This window comes from Aegilops tauschii, chromosome 3, assembly GCF_002575655.3.
Source record: "Aegilops tauschii subsp. strangulata cultivar AL8/78 chromosome 3, Aet v6.0, whole genome shotgun sequence".
NCBI classification, from domain to species: Eukaryota; Viridiplantae; Streptophyta; class Magnoliopsida; order Poales; family Poaceae; genus Aegilops; species Aegilops tauschii.
In genome coordinates, this window is record NC_053037.3 from 330,150,721 (window position 1) to 330,167,636 (window position 16,916).

General features: G+C 46.3%; 1 protein-coding gene across 5 annotated transcripts; it reads left to right on the forward strand.

The window, feature by feature from the left end:
• The first annotated feature begins 1,166 nt into the window (after positions 1-1,166).
• On the forward strand, positions 1,167-11,499 carry LOC109740125 (probable isoprenylcysteine alpha-carbonyl methylesterase ICMEL2). 5 transcript variants are annotated; one of them, XR_012204988.1, is made up of 13 exons: positions 1,167-1,659; positions 2,519-2,590; positions 2,803-2,872; positions 2,954-3,034; positions 3,121-3,195; positions 3,309-3,410; positions 3,825-3,962; positions 4,870-4,935; positions 5,015-5,155; positions 5,833-5,923; positions 7,702-7,863; positions 8,100-8,195; positions 8,330-8,629. XR_012204988.1 is itself a non-coding variant. In XM_073510475.1 (12 exons), exons 1-11 carry the CDS (start codon positions 1,599-1,601, stop codon positions 7,858-7,860), a joined length of 1,056 nt encoding a protein of 351 aa, XP_073366576.1. In that variant the 5' UTR covers positions 1,167-1,598; the 3' UTR covers positions 7,861-7,863; positions 10,260-11,499. The 5 variants fall into 5 exon arrangements, 3 of the variants coding, with proteins under 3 accessions (XP_073366576.1, XP_073366577.1, XP_020154746.1); XR_012204987.1 differs by having other exon boundaries at positions 1,214-1,659; positions 2,514-2,590; XM_073510475.1 differs by lacking the exons at positions 8,100-8,195; positions 8,330-8,629 and adding an exon at positions 10,260-11,499.
• The last annotated feature ends 5,417 nt before the right edge of the window (positions 11,500-16,916 follow it).

A 16,916-nucleotide genomic window follows, 5' to 3' on the forward strand; every position in this document is an offset into this window, starting at 1 on the left:
TGATAATTTTTACGTGTCAGTACCAACTTTGGGGCGAGGCGTTGTAAAAGAAGTTAAAACAGCTGTTTATACGTATTGACACGGAAACTGACCGGTTGGGCCCGCCTGTCGGGTGCTGACATGGCATGTTTTTTTGCAAAAAACTCCCTGGAATCTCCTCTCTCTCCCCCGAACGCTCTCCCCCTCCTCTGTCTCGATCTCTCACACACACCCGACGCCACGTCAGCAGTTGACGCCGGCGACCAAAGGCACGGCGGTGGCACGCCGGAGTTGCTCGGGATGGCGCTAACAAGCACCGTTTCGCGCGTGGTTTGCGGCTATGGCGAGCTGGCGGTGCGGCGCATCTAAAGGAGGTAGCGGGGGGTGCCGGGGTGCAGTGTCGCGGCGGCGGCGACGGGCGGAGCGGCGGCCGGAGTTCGGCCGGGTGCGGGGATGCGGCTGCAGCGCTCGAGAGAGCGAGTTGGGGTGCGGGTTGGGTTCCTGGCGAGGTCTGGAGCACGTCTACGTGCCTAGGAGCGACGAACACGGCCTCTGGCCATGGCGGCGAGGAGCTCAGGCGGCGGCGCGAATCGGTCGCCGGCGGAACGGTGGCCATGGCGAGAAAAGGAGCACGGGAGCAAGGGGAGAGGAGGCAGGGGCTCACGGCGAGTCGGTGGGAGCAGACGGCGAGCTCGGGGGAGGTCGGACGGCGTCGAATCGTCGGCGGTTGTCGTCGGATCCCGCGGAAGAAGCCGAAGGCGAGGACGACGGCACGGGGCTCCCGGCGTCACGTGGCTTGGCGATGAGGAAGAGGGCGTCGCGGCTGAGCCGTTGGATGGTATGGAGAGGGGTAGGTTGGACGGTGGCCACGGTGATCGTCGGCGGTGGCGACGGCCGCGTTCGGGTGTGTGAGAGAGATCGAGACAGAGGAGGGGGAGAGCGTTCGGGGGAGAGAGAGGAGATTCCAGGGAGTTTTTTTGCAAAAAACATGCCATGTCAGCACCCGACAGGCGGGCCCAACCGGTCAGTTTCCGTGTCAATACGTATAAACAGCTATTTTAGCCTCTTTTGCAACGCCTCGCCCCAAAGTTGATACTGACACGTAAAAATTACCAATCTTGATACCAATCTGCTTCCAATGCCCCAATTATGATACTTCTATGCAATTTACTCCCGAAAGCCTCGCACGGTTCCCAGTTGCCAGCCCGCAAAAGTCCGCCCGCGCCGGAAGGATGGCGAAGCAAGGAGGCAAACGAGGATTTGCGGCATGTTGCTGCGCTCGCCCCGCCTCCCCCACGCGTCCCTCCACGCCACGCACTCGCGCTCCCCGCCCGCCTCCTCCTCCTCCTATTTAGGCGCTCCCCTCCTCCCCGCTCCATTCTTCCGCACCAACTCGAATCTCCCACTCCCAACCGCCCGGCGGACCTTCCCGAGCCTTCGCCACGCAATGGCAATGCAGCCTCCCGCCTCCGGGGACGACGCGCGCGAGGCGGACGCGCTCCTCCCGCGGAGCGACTCCGCCGGCCGCCGCCGCTCGTCGCCCGTGCAGTCCGCGTCCCCGAGGCCCCCGGGCTCGGCCGGCCCCAGGAGGCAGTCGTCCTTCCGCGACGACGTCGGCCATGCCGCCTCCGAGACCTACCTCGTCACGCGCCTCACCTTCACCCTGCTCCAGTACCTCGGGTAATCACCGAAATTCCTCGCTGGCTACTCCACTGTCTCCAACGCCATGAGGTGCTCCAACTCGAGGGCGATCGCTATGATGCAACACGCACGGTAGTGGTGATGGTTTTGATGCTCCTGTAGCGACCCAAAATTTCAGTTCTACTTGGAAACTTCCTTATGTCCGGAGGTCGTTCAGATGGCTGAGTTGCAAGGCAGCTTCATATCAATCCCTATGGAGAAGCCAACTCCACAAGGTTGTTTGATCACGTAATTGCGTGAGGGACACGGACTAGAATTAAGCTTCGGGGACCACATAACTGTTTCCCTGTCGTGCGGGCTTTGTCTTTGCATAACAAACCATTTGTTCAGAAACAAATTAAAAAACTTTGTATCCATCTTGATTTGGTGATCTTGGTCCTTTTTTTCCTTGTAAAAGACGGAACAAGAGGGGCGATCGCTTTTATCTGCCTTAAAATCGTGTTTGGCATCTTTGCTACAACAGTACAGCTATTTCCGCCATAATCGTTTACAAGAGATACATCGAGGGCAAGTTGCTCTGCTGAAACATAAATAAGCCTGTCATGTATTCACTAGAGTAGTTGGTTGTGCGCATCCTAGTCGCGCAAAGGCAGGTTGTGTGCTCATTGTGTTTGTATCCCCTTGATGCTGCTGCGGGGAATATGTTTAGGCATTGTATTTTGCAGTATGGCATGGGGAGGCCATACAAATTCAAACACTCACTGTAGTTCAAAACTCCCTTTGTAGTTTAAGATTCACTGATAATCTTCACCCTTTTTGTCAGAATGCATCGATGAATAAAATCACTGTTGATTTTTTTTTTCTATTCCCGTTCTAATTTTAGTATTATTCAGGTTAGGTTACCGCTGGATGAGGCAGCTTGTTGCCCTCGCAGTCTATGCTATTCTACTTATGCCAGGTTTTTTGCAAGGTATATTGCAAACAGGTTACCATTTCAGGGATTGCAGTATCAGTTTTTATTATGCACATCAAAGAGCATGTGGATGGATATTCTTTGTTATTTCTGATGTTCATGTGGTCTTCTGCTTCTTGAATGGACCCCTGGATTATTGGCTCATTTAATAATAATATCGTATCATCGATATCCTATGGCATTCTGAAAACAGGCTTTCTCTATTGCAGTTGGATATTACTATTTCTTTTCAAGCCAGGTTCATAGAAGTATAGTTTACGGAGAACAACCGAGAAACAGGTAACATCAACCATCCCCACCCCAATGCCCCAGAAGCCCTTCCTATGGTTTTTTCAGTTTTATGACAATTGCATTGTACAGGTTGGATTTGTATATACCCAAAGATAATAGAAGACCCTGTCCTGTGGTGGCCTTTGTAACTGGTGGGGCCTGGATTATTGGGTGAGTGTTGATGTTTTTGCAACTACACATTACGTTAATCCTTTGCGGCGACTTCATTTGTTGACCACATTGCTCGGAATTTTCAGTTACAAGGCATGGGGTGCCCTTCTTGGCAGGCGGTTGGCTGAGAGAGGAATCATAGTTGCTTGCATTGATTACAGGTGCTGCTTGATTTTCATTGAAATCACTCCATTTTATTTTATTAATAAAATAATATGAAGTAATTGTTTCACTTTTTATTTGCTTGACACACTGTTCACACATTTATTTTCAGAAATTTTCCGCAAGGAAGAATAGGTGACATGGTTAGCGATGCTTCTCAGGGGATCTCATTTGTGTGTAACAACATTGCTAGTTATGGAGGTGATCCTAATAAGTAAGATAGCCATTTTTTGTGTACAAAAGTGACTATTGAAGGGTCACAAAGAGCAGTTTTTCCCCCTTAGCCTAAGTTTACGTGCCAATTCATGGCATTTTCTTCAGAAGATGCACGATTTGGTTAACCTGCGATTGTCAACTAGATAGCCACAAATTATTGATGAATAACTCAGGAAACTTGACCTCTTTTTATATGTGTCACTGGACACTTCTTAGAACTTTACTTAAAAGGCCTTGTGCTAGCTTAAGTCTTATAAATATTTTCATGTCATTTTGCATTATGTTGATGGCATATATTTACATCATTCTGTTTACTGATACCTTTCCACCAGAGTAATGTTTTGTTATATATGCACGACAATTCAGTTATCATAACTCTGTATAACCTGTTGGTTTTATGATAAACCTGTAGGATCTACTTGATGGGTCAGTCAGCAGGAGCACATATTTCAGCATGTGCCCTAATGGAGCAAGCAGTAAAAGAGTCTAGCGGGCAGCCCATTTCTTGGAGTGTTACACAAATCAAAGCATACTTTGGTTTATCTGGAGGGTGAGATCTTAGGTTCCTTGCTGGTTAGTCTTTTGTGGCATGACTATTTTTAACCACTAGTGAAACTGAAGATAGTACAAGCATCAGAGCTCCTGTAAGCTGTGATAACATTTTAGGGGTTCTCTAATTCTCCTTAAAACCCATAACCAAAGGTTAGATTTCATATTGTTCACAGAATATTGCGTGATTGCTCTGGAAGATATTGACTTCGGCATATTTGGTCAGATACTGGGTACACATTAGGTTGCCCTTTTGTGTATTCAAAGAGTAATTGTAGTGATCATATTTTGTATGTTCTGGATTTGAACTAATTTGAACGTATCAATATGAGAGCTAGTCTTAAAAAAGGAGAACCGAACCAATTGTTGTCTTTGTATTTGCATGGCTCGTGTTTGTCACCAAGAATGTGTAATTTGTGTTTTAGAAGACCCATGAAACAAGTAGCTGGCAAATCCAAATTGGAACTAGCTCAATTCGCTTATAATTTATCCAACTTCTCCTCTGTGCTAGTAATCACAATGATAGTTTGGTCCAAATTTTTGGAATGATGCCGCTACCAAACTGCTTCTCCTAGTTCCAGTTTGATACACACAATCATTTATGGTTATCTATGATGCATTATACACATTATTATTTATTATCTCAACCTCCTGCAGCCTGATTTCAGTCAACTATCAGTGCACTAAAGTTGCTTCTAATCCACAAAGGGGATACAATCATGTTCAAATGTCATGTGCAGTTTGATATATTTCTACTTCAACGTTATCGTACAAATATATATTATGATATTTCTTTTTCAGTGGATTAAAAACAAAACTTGGTCTCCAATATTTTATGTTTCCTTCCTGAGGATGTATACTGATGAACACTCGACATGGTTCAGTAAGTAACAGTAATGTTTTTGCAGATACAACATCCATAATTTGGTTGACCATTTCCATCAGCGTGGTCTGAACCGTTCAATATTTCTCAGGTAGTAATATGACTATGCTTTGGTCCATTTATTTAATATAATAAATTGATACAAACACCAAACACAATTACTGTTTCAGTATAATGGATGGAGAAGAATCATTGTCACGTTATTCTCCTGAAATTGTTGTCAAGGAGTCAAGTGCCCGGACCATAGCTCTACTGCCTCATATATTCCTTATGCATGGAACAGATGATTATTCAATACCATCATCTGCCAGGTTTGTTTATGCCTTCTGCAGATGTTTATTTAGCAAGATGAAGGGCAAACAATACCCACCTTCCCTCCAAATTTTCTTGATGTTGTGGTAAAAGGAAATCCTTTTACTATGCAAGTCCATCTGCATTTCAATTTACTAAAACAAACTTCCCTTGGCATCTTAGTTTAGGCATTTTCTGTTCTTCTGATCTAAGTACTCCCTCCGTTCACTATTCTAAGATGTTCTAAGTTTTTTCTGAATAGGATGTTGTTGAAGATGAAATAGATTAACCAAAACTGTACATAAAGTTTGGAAAGTTGAAAGATATATTCACACTTCCCTTCGATAGGAAAAATAGCAGAACTTTTCATACAACACTCTTTGGTACACTAGAGATAATAGTATATTTGTCAAAACAGTAGCAAGTTTGGGGATTGACTAACTAGAACGTGAATATTGTCTCCTTTTTTTACACTGCAGCTTTGAGTGTCAACTATTTCACCTGTAACAATAGTACTACGTTTGAGAATTCCTTTTGACTTTCTACTCATCTATATTTTGCTGCTCTAGTGCAAGCCTACAAGGTCGATCTATAGTATGTTGTTTGGATTGATATTTAGTTGATTGCTCCCTTGTTTAACCAACATAATGTTACCCAATTTCACGATACAAGTTACTCTGCTTCTTTTTATGTGCAGTCAAACTTTTGTAGACGTCCTTCAACAAGTTGGTGCCCAGGCCAAATTATTATTGTACGAAGGGAAAACACATACAGATATATTTATACAGGTGAAAAATGTATACGTTGATGATGATTTTTTGTGTGTCATAGTATCAGAGTAGTTATATCTGTAAAATACAACTTGATTCATATGCCTATTTACTCAAACAGAAAGGACTAAATTCGCAAATTGTCTTTCTGTTTTACTTAACTAAATAAAATTAGTGGATTTCTGGAAAGACTACCTCCTCAAGGTGCTATTTCAAATATTTTAGATCTTTGTATGAACAAATTCTGAAGATAGAAAATGGGGTTATGTGGGCCTTTCCTTAGTTCACACTAGGTTACTGCGACACTGAATCTTACACCAATTATGTGCTACCTCCGATCCATAATAAGTGTCGCAGTTTTGAACTGGGATTAGTTCAAAACTGATCGGAGGGAGGAAGTAGGAAGAAAGTAGTAGTTGCTATATCATTCAACTTAAATCAACTAAAGTCTTAGGGTGTGCATGGTTGAGCCAAAGCAGTTTTGGTCAAGATTTTGCTTGCCTATCATCGGGCCAAATTGCCAATAAGAATGAACTCGAGTCGGAGAAGGGACATGGGCTTGAAGGTTTTTTGGCAACCATCCAAATTCGAAACAAGGACCAAAGTTCTGGTTGAGACCAAACAATTGGTATGGTTTTCGTCACAAACCAAACATACCCTAAACATCTCCACCTTGATTTTCTGAATGGTTTTCTTGTACTGCTATTGTGATTCAAGGATTTTATTGTGAGGTTAACGTGGGAGCTATAATATATCTTGCCATAGCCAATGAATTGCTGATTTTATCTGAATTAGGCCACGGCTGTTATTTTTTGCTCAATATTATCAATTATAATAAATATATTAACTAATTATTTTATGGGGAACATTATTTGGAGTTATTAATGTATATTTTGTAAATTGATGTATCTCTGATGCTTTATACAAAGAGCTACTGGCTTCGGATCAGTTACAGCAACAAACAACAACAACAAAGCCTTTAGTCCCAAACAAGTTGGGGTAGGCTAGAGGTGAAACCCATAACATCTCGCGACCACCTCATGGTTCTGGCACATGAATAGCAAGCTTCCACGCACTCCTGTCCATGGCTAGTTCTTTGGTGATACTCCAGTCCTTCAGATCTCTCTTTACGGACTCTTCCCATGTCTAGTTTGGTCTACCCCGACCTCTCTTGACATTATCAGCACATTTTAGCTGTCCGCTATGCACTGGAGCTTTTGGAGGCCTGCGCTGAATATGCCCAAACATCTCAGACGATGTTGGACAAGCTTCTCTTCAATCGGTGCTACCCCAACTAAATCGATGTTGGATCATACACATGACTCGGTCCTTTCTTGTGTGGCCACACATCCATCTCAACATGCGCATCTCCGCCACCCCTAACTGTTGAACATGTCACCTTTTAGTCGGTCAACACTCAGCACCATACAACATTTGGCTTCGGATCAGTTCCTAAACAAAATGTTAAAGTTGATACTTTGCTGCCTGGTACTGTCAAAGCATTTACAGGAAACCAGTATCTTTGGGGATTAGGTTCAAGAAACCTTGTACCAAATGTGTACCTCTACCCGTTATATTATCATAACTCATGATCTCTACCATTAGTTACTAAGAGTGAGACCTTATCAGGTCTTTGATAAAATCTTACTTTCATAAGTATTTGCTTAATTAGCCCTCCGAACTGTAACTATTACAATTGTGTAATTAAAACATCTTGCCTAACTATGAGCTCTGATAGTTATTAATTTGTTACTCTTGAGTTTTGTTCTAACTTTTTTATTTAAATCTTTTCACAGGATCCTCTTAGGGGTGGAAGGGATCCTTTGGTTGAAGATGTCTTCTCTATTATTTACGCCGATGATGCAACTCGCCGAAATACAGCTTCTGCGCCAACTCCAAGGCGCCTGGTTTTTGAGTGGCAATTGCAGTTAGCCCGTTGGATTAGTCCCTTCTAATAGGTATTTTCTGTTCCCGCCTTTATCTTTTGCCTTAAACTCCTTATCTACTAGAATTCTTTCTGCATAGTAAATAATTGTTACGGTTCTCATTAAACTATAAGAATGTATTATGGCCGTGCCAATATTTTGTTATCCTGTGCCAAGTCTTCTGTTATGGGATTTCTTTGAGTTCATTCACTTGAGGTAAGGGTAGTTCTTCTCATGGTTGCTTGGTTGGGCTTCATGTCACCTGCCAGCCGTCGGACATCCTGGCGCCCCTGGAACACCTCCAGGCAAGGGCAGGGCAGTAGGAAGGTGTTGTCGGACAATGACGCAGTGTCGCTGTCTCCCAAGTCAGTTAACTAACGTAACAATCTCAAATTTCCTTGCACATATCAAAAACCCTCCTCCCTTCAACGCTAAGGCATACAGGTCAGGTAACTAACGCAACAATCTCAAATTTCCAACATCACGCCACCGGCCGCAGGGGAAGAAGGGGGATTGGACTTGGAGGGAGATGCGTGCACGGACTGGAGGACATTGGGGTCGGACGTGGGATAGGCGACCGCGGCGGAGTCCTGGGAGGAGGCGGAGAGCGAGCGAAGGTCAAAATCGCCTTGTTGTTTGTGTGCCTCTAGAGATCTAGAAAGTGGGCCTTGTGTTTTACCACTATGATTTTTAATTCTTAAATCCATTACAGCTCAAAAGTCAACATGTAACAAACCTGGGTTCTGCAAGGCCCATATTCAAAATCAGGGACATCGATTAAAGCCCAAAATCTGTCTAATTCTTCTCTAATCTAACTGCCCTCCAGTTAAGGTAATGAATGTGTATCGGGAGTCTTCATAAGGATAGTAATTGGTGCAAATTTTTTTTTGACTCAGCACCAACAAGAGACGGTACCCTCTAAATCATGATCATGCAAAATGGACGACCAAATACACAACAAAGAAATAACAAAAAACTCCGAAAAAATAGATGACCAACACCTAAAGAACGCTACATGATCAAACGGTGTGGCAAAACGCGCTTCCGCTTCTAGTTAGTTATTCAATCTACAAAAATAAACGTTCCAAAATGTATCAATTATGTTGGTGTGCTGAACATTATGTGAGTTTGGATAAAAACCATGGTTCGGTAGGTCCTTTAGAGCTGAAGTGAGTAAATTCCATGTTCTGTACGCACTAGAACAATATTACTCCCTCTGATCCACATTAATTGTCACTGATTTAGTACAATGGATTGGAGGGAGTAATCAAATATAACTGGCTTAGAAGACCCCCCCCCCCCCCCCCCCCCAGTCCAATAAAGGTTTGGAAATTTGGTTGCACCGAGTTTCCATTGAACATATATACTGCTCGTTATCTAAGCAAGACATTGCTAGATAAGAAAGGTATTTGTCTGAATTTGGTTGCATTCGTAGAGCCCTTTCCTCTTTCTTGGCATTAGGGGTGGATTAACGAGCAAAAAACTCTAATCGGCTCTGTTCGTCTAAAGCTTGTGAGCGCTCATGAGTACTTGTTAACATGCATTACCTCCTTTTGCTCATGAGTACTTGTTAACATGCATTACCTCCTTTTGCTTGAGCTACGATGTGTTTATTTTTTAAGGAAGACGGTGACCACATGAGGTGGTTCGTCTCCTATGGGCTGTGTTGAGCCAACTAGATGGAATAGATAGGTTGAGATGCCATGAAATGTTGCCACTAAACATAAGAATGTGTGTTGTGTTGTATTAGCAAGCTTAACGAGCTGCTCGTGAAACTCGTTAGCTCGCTCATTAACATCGTTAAGTTTAACAAGCTGAAATAAGTGATTGGCTCTCTTCATTAAGAAGCGAGCTGCAAGCTTAAGAGCCAAGTAACCGAGCGTTCATTAAGCTCGTGAGCTATGTGAGCTTTTGGTTCACCGCTACCTGGCGTGTCGACCTGTACATTTCTTTACCTGCTATCCATTTCAGGTGGAAGAACCTACATGAGTCGAAACTATGCGTTCATTTCCCCCTTTGTTTTCGAAGTTGTAGATGAGGTGTACCTTATATCACTCACAAAGGCTTGTAATAATGTGTTCTGCAGACTGCAATGTTCTAATTTGTGTCGAACACAAAACTAGGAAGTCACTGTATAGGTAATATAGAAGTTGGTCTAGGAAGTTTTCTTGTTGTTTCTAAATGCATCAGGGTAATTGCGGAAGTGCCAACCTTTGACTTTTCTTTTTATAACTTACCAAGTGTGTGTTCTTCTAATTTTTGGGTGAGTGTGGCTGGTCATTCATGTAGTGTTCCTTTTTGAGATATCATCATCGTTTACGGTGATTGGTTTTGTGACTTTGTAACAGTTACGGTTGTGTAGGATCATGATAATCGTTTGTTATGTACTCTTATTATTGTTAGCATAATGGGTTTCACTTTTTTTTCAGATGACACGGCGGAGATGTTACTTCTTAGGATCTCGTGCGACTGGTGTTCATGTTATTGTATTTGCCAACCGAACCCGAACAAACGCACGTAAAATGGGAGAGTGCAGTGAAACATCAAGCAGGATAAGATGAAGCAGATGGCAGAACTACACGTCTTATTTGTAATATTCTCACATGGATTGTGCGTACACCCTGTCTAGGCGTGATCGACATCATGGGAGACAGAGGAAGGGAAAGGTGGGATTCATATATAAGTCATAGCACCATGGAGATAGCTACGCAAGCTCCATTTCTCCTGCTGCCGTTGTCAGTTTTTTGCTGCTGCTGGCTTGGTGCTCTTCACCTGCTGTCATTTGAAAAAACACCAGATCATCAGGGAAAGAGCATGCAAGGTGAAGGTTATAGGATCTCAATATAACATCAGCTGCAGGTTGTACCCTCTTCTTAGGCTCCCGTGGCTTTGACTCAGCCTTCTTGATGCCACCCTTGGCGGCTGCTGGCTTGGTCGCCGTGGCACTGAGCTTTGCAGGTCCCTTGGTGGCACTAACCTTGGTAGGCTCCTTGGCCTTCCCGTCAAGTCCGGTTGGCTTCACGGCCTTCAGGGATGCCATTCTTATATGCTGCTCTGTTCCGGCACTGGAAGGCTTAGAAACTTAAGCTGTCGTGTGCTTGATGAACTGGGGAATGGATGGACCAAGGTATTTATAGGCCGCTTCTTGGGTCTCCCAAGTGTGCAGAGTACAAATCCTACATGAAGCAAAGAATAAAGGCGTCCTGAATTATTGTAGCAAGTGATTGATGGCACGGTGCAGTTGGATGCTTTCTTACAGAATTGGATGCCTTGTAGCCTGGTAGGAGGTGCAACTCACCGGACGTGAAGTTTTCCATTCGAAATGTTTGAGGTATATTATTCCCTGAGTCATTAACGCATAATGGCACCAGGAAGCTTCCGAAAGAATAAATCTTGTACAAGAAGGTTTGCTGCCTGGTTTCTGTTGGTGTCTGGATGATCTCCCCCTCCGACGTAGGGGACTCGGTATAGCTTGTGTTGCGTTTGGCAAGTTGCTATGATGTCTTTTTTGTTTTTTGCTGGTTCTATGGGATTTGTAATAATTTAGTTGCATGTGTCCTTGAGAAGGGTGGTTTGTGCTCTGTTTCGTACTCTTTCCGTTCCATAATGTAAGACTTTTTTGACACTAAAAAACGTCTTATGTTATGAGATCGTGGGAGTAGTTTTTTAGGAGATTGTATTAGTGAGTGCCTCCTTGTACTCTGTTTCGTACTTCTTTCTGTTGAGGGACTGTTTTTTGTTGTTGTTGAGGGGCGCCAACACTTGATTGATTCATTTGAGCATTAAGAGGGATGCGTACTGGGTCATGCGGAGAAATGAGCCACAAGTGATGAACCTGATCAAGCAAAAGGGAGTGTTTGGCTAGATTATGCGCATCAACATTCGATGTTCTACTTTTAAAAATAAAACTGCAACTACTAAAGTTGGACCTATAAAGTGAAAAATCTCTAATCACTGTCAAATAAGCTCCTTTAGTTCCGTCTTTGTATATCATGTACCATCGGTTTGCAGTCACACACCATCACGAGGCTCGCGAGCGCAAGAGATTGTGTTAGCAACGATGCTATAAACAAGTGAGAAGTCAGGACCAGGCATGAGCAGTGTTAGGAATAAGCAACTTGTATTCCTATGAGGCCATAGGCCGATATATATACATGTACAGGTGTGGAACATATGCAGGAAACCTCTTATACAACGGGATAAATACAAAGGGGTACATGACCTATATTATAACTCTAACACCCCCCTCAAACTCATGGTGAAGGAACAACACTGAGTTTGGAGAGATAAAAGCCATGTTGTGCTCTAGTCTGGGCCTTCGTCAGGAAATCCGCCAACTGTAACTCGGAAGGCACATACTGAAGAGCAATAACCTGATGCTGCACAGCAGCGCGCACATAGAAAGCATCAACACCAATATGCTTGGTGAGCTCATGCTTCACAGGATCGCGCGCAATGCTAATAGCACCTGTACTGTCAGATAAGAGCAGAGTCGGTGTAGTGACAGAAACACCAAAATCCTGAAGTAACCACCGTAACCAAGTCACCTCTGCCGTCAAAAGAGCCATGGCTCGCAACTCAGCCTCAGCACTCGAACGGGAAACTGCAATCTGTTTCTTCGTCTTCCAGGCAATGAGAGAACCGCCAAGAAAAACACAGTAAGCAGAAAGTGAACGGCGATCAGAAGGATCACTAGCCCACGTAGCATCCGCATAGGTCTGAAGCTGTAAAGAACTGGAGCTAGGAAAGAATAGACGGTGAGAGATCGTGCCCCGAAGATATCGGAGAACACGAAGGAGATGACCATAGTGAACCGATGTGGGAGCAGAGACAAACTGACTCAGAATATGAACCGGATAAGAGATGTCCGGACGAGTGACAGCTAGATAGACAAGACTGCCAACGAGATGACGATAACGCGTCGGATCAGGGAGAGGATCACCATCAGTAGCACGGAGGTGAACATTGAGCTCCATAGGAGTCTCAACAATGCGCTCGTCAGTAAGAGCAGCACGAGCAAGAAGATCCTGGATATACTTTTCCTGAGATATAAAAAAGCCATCAGAGGTAGAAGAGACTTCAATCCCAAGAAAGTAGCGAAGAGGTCCAAGATCAGACATAAGAAACTGCTCACTAAGACGGGCCTTTACAAAGGCAATATACTCAGGGTCATCCCCAGTGATGACCATATCATCAACATAGAGAAGAAGAAGAGTCCGGCCACGAGGAGAAAGGTGAATAAACAATGCTGGATCATGAGCACTTGCTGAAAAACCAGCAGTAGTGACCACAGAGGCAAAACGCTCAAACCAGGCGCGAGGGGCTTGCTTAAGGCCATAGAGAGAGCGACGAAGACGACACACCATGCCATCAGGAACAGAATACCCAGGTGGTGGCTGCATGTACACCTCCTCACGCAGCTCACCATTAAGAAAGGCATTCTTAACATCAAGCTGAGATATAGACCAGTGGCGTGCAGAGGCAACGACAAGAAGTGTACGAATAGTGGTCATATGGGCCACAGGAGCAAAAGTCTCGTCATAATCACGACCATGCTCCTGCTGAAAACCACGAGCCACGAGACGAGCTTTGTGACGCTCAAGAGAACCATCGGAGCGAGTCTTAACCTTGCAAACCCACTTACAAGTGATGGGACGGACTCCGGGAGGAGGAGAAACAAGATCCCAGGTACCAGTGCGTTCAAGAGCAGCAATCTCCTCTGCCATCGCAAACTGCCATTCAGGATGAACAACAGCCTGACGATAAGAAGTCGGCTCAAGAACAGCAGCACCAGCGGAGGGAAATCCAAAGCGATCAACAGGCGGACGAGGACGAGAACGCAAGCCATAAGTAGGCTGAGAGGAAGAGGACGACTCATCCAATGAGGCATCCACAGGTCGTGAACGACGAGTGTAATGCTGAGGAAAAGATGGAACAATGGAAGGAGGAATCGCCAAGGTAGAATCGGGGGGTGGTGACGAAGAAGTCACCGGAGATGAAGGTGTAGAATCCGGTGACATGCTAGGTGAGGAGACCGGGGAAGATGGTGGCTGCAAATCGACGAGGGGTGGAGAAACAGAGGGAGTGGAACGGATAGGCACAGGCGCGACGGGGGTGATAGGTGAGTCAGGAAAAGTGAGGAAAGAGATATCCTCCACGGAAAAAATCGATGAAGATGGGCGTGGGTAGAAAGGACGAGACTCATCAAAAGTCACATCTCGAGATATACGCATCCGACGACCGATAGGATCCCAACAACGATAGCCCTTATGTTCATCACTGTAGCCTAAGAAGACACACTCAACAGACTGAGCGGTCAGTTTGGTGCGTTCGCGAGGGGCAAGAAGAACATAGCAAACACAACCAAACAAGCGAAGCATCGAATAATCGGGAGAACGATCAAAAAGACGCTCAAAAGGAGCACCACCCTGCAAAGCAACGGACGGCTGAAGGTTGATGAGATAGGCGGAAGTGGAGATAGCCTCAGCCCAAAAATGAGGCGGAAGAGAGGCGGCGATCATCATCGCACGAGCCGTCTCAAGAAGGTGACGATGCTTGCGCCCAGACACGCCATTCTGAGCATGAGCACCAGGACAAGAGAACTGGGCAAGAGTACCCTGCTCAGCAAGGACACCACGCAACATCTTAGAGATATACTCGCCAGCGGAGTCAGCACGAAAAACACGAATGGGTGAAGAGAACTGAGTATGAACCATGGCAGCAAAACGCTTATAAATAGACAACACCTCACTACGAGAAGTCATGAAATAAAGCCATGTGTAACGAGAAAAATCATCGATGAAAATAATATAGTATTTATGACCACCTTTCGAAGCGAAAGGAGCCGGACCCCATACATCAGAATGGACTAAATCAAAAGGACGCTTAGACACTGACTCACTATGTGAATATGGTAACTGAATCTGCTTGCCAAGACGACAACCCTGACACTCTAAAGAGACATCTCCTGAGACAGACCCCAGAAGACCTCGACGAACTAAAGACGATAACCGAGAACCACAGAGATGACCAAGTCGATGATGCCACTGCTTGAAGGAACCAGTAACAGAGGCGACAGCAGCGGAGGGACTGGCGATGGTGGTGGCAGCGGAAGGAACATGAAGCCAGTCCAACTCCCAAAGACCCTGAGAATCACGGCGGCGAGGGCCAGCCCCAACCAGAGTGTGCGTGCGACGATCCTGGACAGAACAAGAGTCAATATCAAGGATGACACGACAACCAGAATCAGTAAGTTGACCGGCAGAAAACAGATTCATGGTAAGTCGAGGAACATGAGCAACATCAGGAACAGAATAAGGAGTGGAAAGATGGCCTCGACTAGCAACAGAAAGTGGAGTACCATCAGCAGTGAAAACATGAACAGGAGAATCCAGCGATCGAAGAGAGGACAAAGCGGAAGAATGAGAAGACATATGAAAAGAAGCTCCAGAGTCCAGAACCCATGGGGATGTACCTGACTGTGTAGAGGGCGGGTGCTCAGTGCGAGAAGCATCAGTCACAGAACCAGCAGTACCCGTCGAGGAAGAACCTGAGGCCGCGAGCAGACGCTTAAGTCTCAGAATATCCTGCTCAGTCAAAGCAATGGCTGAAGCTGTCGAGGGAGATGACGAAGTCCCTGAGGAGGATGAGCGCGTCTTGTGCAGGTGTTTCCGCTTTGTGTAGCACTGGGACTCAATATGACCATCAGTGTTGCAGTAGTCACAATGTGAACGGGGGCGACCTGAGCCTCCAGAAGGAGTGGGCAAGAGCGGCGGAGCACTCGAGCGAGAATGGGGCGGTGCAGCTGGTGGAGTGGAAGAAGTCCGAGTAGCGAGCACAGAGGGAACCTCCAGCAAACCAGCACCACGTAAGCGAGTCTCCTCAGCACGAATCTCTGAAAGCGCCTCCATAAGAGAAATGCGGCCACGAGCAAACAACTGAGCACGCCGGGGCTCAAACTCCTTACGGAGCCGAGACAGGAACTCGTAGACGCAATGAAACTCCAAGTTGGCCTGGACAGCCTGGCAGCAGGGGCAAGTGCGACAACCAGCACTGCGGAGAGAATCATGCTGGCGCCAGATAGCAGAACTCTGTGCATAAAAGTCATCAACAGTAGAGTCACCCTGCTGAAGAGCATGCTCCTGACGAACCACAGAAAGGTATAAGGCATCACCAGAGGGCTCATAGCGCTGACGAAGATAGGTCCACATCTGAAAGACAGTAGGAAGACCCAGAAACTCAGAAGCAAACTGAGGCAGAACACTAGCAGTGAGAACAGCTGCAGCACGAGCATCATCATCAAGCCACTGGGTGTAAACAGACAAAGCACCATGATACGTCTGAAGAGCCTCCTCATAAGCCAAAACCCGCTCATCATAAGCACGATCAGCAGTCTCATCAGCAAGCTTAGCCGCATCCTTGGCGGCCTGAGTAGCATCCGTAGGAAGAACCAGTGGAGTCGGCGGAGTAGGGGCCACCGGAGGGACCGGACGTGGCGGACAGCAGACCTCGCCAGAAAGAACACCCCAGAGACGAATGCCGCGCATGTGAATGCGCATGAAGCCAGCGAACTCGGTGTAGTTGGTACCATCGAAGATCACCGGACAGCGAGGGACAGCAACATAGCCCGATGCAGCAGACATTTTTTTTGCAAAGATCCGAAAGCAGCAGAAGCCGGATGAGTACGGCAGCGGGGAGCGGGATCAGGCACGGGCGGCAGGGGAGCTCGATCGGGGCCGGCTAGGCAGGAGCAGGCCGGCTGGGAGCGGCGTCAAGCAGGGCCAGCTGAGCGCAGAAGCAGGCCGGCTGGATCTTGGACGGGAGCTGGCCTTGGACGGGAGCAGCGCCGATCGGGACCGGCTAGAGCGCAGGAGATCGATCGAGGCCGGCTGGATCGTTGGACGGGAGCAGGCCTTGGACGAGAGCAGCGCCGATCGGGAGCAGGCCTTGGACGAGAGCAGCGCCGATCGGGGGCCTCCCTGCTTCGATCGAGGAGAAGAGGACACGATCGGGAGGAGAGGCGCCTGGCGGGAGGGGACGCAGCACCGGCGCGAAGAGAGAACGCGGCGGCGGCGGGAGTGGATCGA

Coding starts and splice junctions, on each gene's coding strand:
- LOC109740125 (XM_020299157.4), top strand. CDS start 1,247: ATGTTGCTGCGCTCGCCCCGCCTCCCCCACGCGTCCCTCCACGCCACG. Junction 1,660..2,513: donor ACCCTGCTCCAGTACCTCGG/GTAATCACCGAA, acceptor AGTATTATTCAG/GTTAGGTTACCGCTGGATGA. Junction 3,196..3,308: donor GTTGCTTGCATTGATTACAG/GTGCTGCTTGAT, acceptor ATTTATTTTCAG/AAATTTTCCGCAAGGAAGAA.